The sequence below is a fragment of the Gossypium raimondii genome, chromosome 8 (assembly GCF_025698545.1).
Source record: "Gossypium raimondii isolate GPD5lz chromosome 8, ASM2569854v1, whole genome shotgun sequence".
NCBI classification, from domain to species: Eukaryota; Viridiplantae; Streptophyta; class Magnoliopsida; order Malvales; family Malvaceae; genus Gossypium; species Gossypium raimondii.
In genome coordinates, this window is record NC_068572.1 from 49,896,544 (window position 1) to 49,900,510 (window position 3,967).

The 3,967-nt window shown below is 35.2% G+C and overlaps 2 protein-coding genes across 2 annotated transcripts; one reads left to right on the forward strand and one right to left on the reverse strand.

Moving 5' to 3' along the window:
- LOC105791904 (probable calcium-binding protein CML11) lies at positions 1 to 1,018 on the forward strand. Its single transcript, XM_012620206.2, has 2 exons — positions 1 to 249; positions 374 to 1,018. The coding sequence occupies exon 2, from the start codon at positions 427 to 429 to the stop codon at positions 925 to 927; it is 501 nt and encodes a 166-aa protein (XP_012475660.1). The 5' UTR covers positions 1 to 249; positions 374 to 426; the 3' UTR covers positions 928 to 1,018.
- A 1,048-nt stretch (positions 1,019 to 2,066) lies between these two features.
- Positions 2,067 to 3,016, reverse strand: LOC105791905 (dolichol-phosphate mannose synthase subunit 2). Its single transcript, XM_012620207.2, has 3 exons — positions 2,849 to 3,016; positions 2,575 to 2,667; positions 2,067 to 2,477 (listed from the first exon to the last, which is right to left on the reverse strand). Exons 2-3 carry the CDS (start codon positions 2,662 to 2,664, stop codon positions 2,325 to 2,327), a joined length of 243 nt encoding a protein of 80 aa, XP_012475661.1. The 5' UTR covers positions 2,665 to 2,667; positions 2,849 to 3,016; the 3' UTR covers positions 2,067 to 2,324.
- Between the last annotated feature and the right edge of the window lie 951 nt (positions 3,017 to 3,967).

Below are 3,967 nucleotides of genomic sequence, written 5' to 3' on the forward strand. Positions count from 1 at the left end.
TCAATTTTTTATTTTTCATGAGGTTGACTATCCATCCATCTCTTTTGAATATACTTGTGGTGTGACCAAAATTTTAATTTTTAACAAAAAGGAAATCATCGCCTTCCTCTGTATATGATTTTCTGTTAGTTTAGTGCAATCCAATATTTGGGTACCTACAAGAAAATGGAGGATGATTAAGAAGGATTTTCGAGGCTATCTTTGAGTTGAATCCCTACAAGACTCTTTTTCGGCGCAGAAAAAAAAAAGGTGAGGAGTATCTCTCATTCCGGAACACCACAATCATCTTGTGCTAGCAAACTCCTAGAATTCTTATTCGAAATTTTCTTTTTGGATTGATTTTCTTGTATTTGGTTTGAGATACGTTTTGTAGGAAGCATTGAGATATACAGGGTGTAGAAGGATTATAAAGAAGAGAAGTTTGTTATGAAAATGGGGGACAAGCAACCAACGAAGCTAGATGAGGAGCAAATGGCTGAACTACGAGAAATATTTTCTTCTTTCGATCGGAACAACGATGGTAGCTTAACACAGCTGGAACTGGGGTCGCTGTTGCGGTCCTTGGGGCTAAAACCGAGCCTTGACCAGGTGGAAGCCCTTATACAAAAGGCTGATTCCAATAACAATGGGCTGATCGAATTCTCGGAGTTTGTGGCTATGTTGGCTCCGGAGCTGCAGCCGGAGAAGTCACCCTACAGCGAGGAACAATTGAAGCAGCTGTTTAAGATGTTTGACAGGGATGGTAATGGTTTTATCACTGCTGCCGAGTTAGCACAGACAATGGCCAAACTTGGACATGCATTGACTGTAGAGGAGTTGACGGGGATGATCAAAGAAGCCGATGCGGATGGTGATGGGAGGATCAGTTTCGACGAGTTCTCTCAGGCCATTACTTCCGCTGCTTTTCATAATAATTCTTGGGCTTGATTTCAACTCTCATTCTATTTATCCACTTTATTTGTGTTTTGATTTTTTTGGTTTGTAATTTTCTGTTAAACAGTGGATCAATTTTCTATCATTTTTTTGGTGTTGATTTTCGTAGTTATTTCTGATGATGAGATTGCAATCGTCCAATGACCGTGTGAACCGCTGAAGCAATTTTAACAATGATTTTCACATTATTCCAATTTCAATGCATTTCAACAGTTTAGATTGAGGGGGGCATCCCACAAAAGGGTTTTTGTGACATTCAGTCCCTGCATTATTCTTGTTTTCAATTTCATACTGTGTTGGGGCACCCTCGTTTTAGATCAACTTCTTTTCCATGACGTTTGGTTGAATTTGGTATTTGTTTGTGATGTATACAGCTCAATGGTATGGGTTGAAACTTCATATCACTCTTTCTGGAAAGGAAACGTCACCTAATTTTTCATCAATTGTCTTGGGGTGTACTATAAATATATGAAAAAAATTTGTCATATGACATTAATTTAAAATACGATTATTGTAGCTTAAAAAACTTACATTAATGCGACATAATTATTGTAGCTTAAAAAACTTGACCTACAGCATTAAACACATCCCTATGTCATACATTATTGGTACCGTATCACTTAAAAATGCCACAAAGGAAGGCCTTTGACATGATAATATAATTCTAAAAGGTACATGGATTAAATTCTTAAAAATAAAAATAAAAAGACTAAATTCCAAATATATAAACAGTATAAGAACTTAGAGCAATTGCAAGCTTCAAATTTTTACTCTATAATTTAGTATAAAAATAAATATTTAACCAAATGCGAGGCGTGGTCAGGAACCATATTAGTGTCATTTGATTAACTCTACCTCATAAAACTAACCAGATTTCTTTTTTCAACTATTACCAACATAATTATCCTAATATACAAGGACTTTTGTGCTCATTAAGGCCATGACGATCTCTCAAAGCCTGATGGATTCAATGCAATGCAACTCAAAACATTGACAAAGAGAGAAGATCCCTAAACAGCTTCTCATGAAAATATATTTTAATTTGGACATTGAACAAGCCTACTAAAATACCAATAAACTGAGCAGGGTTTGAATAAGCTTTCTACCACAAAATGAAACATGATGATGAGAAATGGAAAACTGAAAGACTTCAGGCTTTAGCCATTTCAGAAAGAAAGAAAAACACACTGGGTTCTCTGTAGCAGTTGTATATTAGACAGAAAAATCAAAGAAAGTTGTCCTCAAATGCAACAGTCTTTAACAAATTACGATGGCCTAAACACAAATTCTCATCTCAAAACTTAAACTCGAAGCAAAAATATATGGAAGAAAACAAGCAAAGCTATACCCAAGGCATGTTTTAAGCAGAGATGATAAAGTAGCATCAAGCTTCAAGCCTTCTTCTTCTTGGATTTGAGCAGCACGAACCCAATAAAAATACAGAGGAGGCAAAGGAGCACCACACCGGCACACACAGGGATCAGTATGGCATATTCCTGGGGTAGAAAATAGTTGTGGATGAAGTTATCACTGTCCACAAATGGCTGTCCAGAAATCAGAATCAATCAGAAGGTGATAAATAGGTCCTACTATTCAATTAAAATTGAAAAGTAAGTAGTACTATTAACATCAGATACTGACCAGGATGATGACCCAAAACGTATAATACGTGAATATTGATAGACTGGTAATAGATAATAGAAACCCAACTGCTCGATCCGCTAATTCCATTCTCTGATAATATTAAAACCCAATGATCTATAAGAAAAGTAATAACTATCTATATTTCCAGAATTCGTTAGCTTCCACGAGAATTTATGAATTGGATCGCAAAATCAAATCCCCATGACGCTTCTAAGATTTTAAGGTGCACAAATTAAGAGGGGAAAAGTTATCAGATAACAGGAGAAACTACCTTTGCAAGAGCACAGATTGCTAATTGCTAGCTTGGATTACAACGGTTCCGCCGCTGACGGTGACAAGATGAACGGAAAGAACGAAAGTCGATGATTTGAGTGGAGGCAAAAGATTAGGGGAAAATGCAGTGTAATTTTTATGCGACGACAGAATGGTTTATTTATTTATTTTTGGTGAAATTCTCACATTAGTCACTGTACTATTCCTAAGTTATGGATTTAATCCATATAGTCGAGTTTAAATATTTCAGTCCTCATCCAAATGGTAGCAATTAAATCTGATAGATCAAATTCCGTTATTAGTCTTATATTATCATAAGATGTGGATTTGAACACTATTCTTCAATTTGATAATTTTTAGTAGCTAGAATTTGAAATTTCAATCCTTACACAAATGATAGGTTTCGTGAGTATTGTATGACAATGACTGTCGAAACCATTTTTAAATTTGAAAAACGGGGATCGACTTAAAAAGGAAAATGAGAGTCGCCACCGATCTTTTATTATGGTGCGATCGGATCACCTTGAAAATAATTTTAGGTCTGCGAATTTTAAGAAAACAGGTTCGGGAGTCGGTTACGCACGAGGAAGGGTTAGCACCCTCGTAACGCCCAAAATTGGTACCGAATTGATTGTTTAATGTCTTAGTGTATAAATTTTGAAAAGATTTTAAAGTACAATTCTTTTAACCTGAATAAATTGAATAATAAAACACTCTTATTTCAAAGAAATAAAATGTCACACCCAGTGAGTTAGGGCGCAACATTTTAATATTCAAAATTAAGTTTATCTTTTGACTTTTAAAACCCATGCATGTTGAGAAGGATATTTGGTTATTTGGGTCAAATGAAAAATCAAAACCCAGTAAGTTAGGGTTCAATTTCCCAAAATTCCTAAATATCGAATATTGCCTTTATTTTAAAATTGGGACAACAAAATATCGTATCCAGTAAGTTAGGATCCAACATTTTGTAATCTTAAGAATTTTATTTTAACAATCGTATGGTTTTAACAAAATGAACACTTGATGATCTAAATTCATCGAGAAAAATTGAAGCCCAGTAAGTTAGGGCACAATTCTCTCGGGAGCTTATGAACACCACGCTTTTTTAGGAACT

Coding starts and splice junctions, on each gene's coding strand:
- LOC105791904 (XM_012620206.2), top strand. CDS start 427: ATGAAAATGGGGGACAAGCAACCAACGAAGCTAGATGAGGAGCAAATG.
- LOC105791905 (XM_012620207.2), bottom strand. CDS start 2,664: ATGGAATTAGCGGATCGAGCAGTTGGGTTTCTATTATCTATTACCAGT. Junction 2,478..2,574: donor CGTTTTGGGTCATCATCCTG/GTCAGTATCTGA, acceptor ATTTCTGGACAG/CCATTTGTGGACAGTGATAA.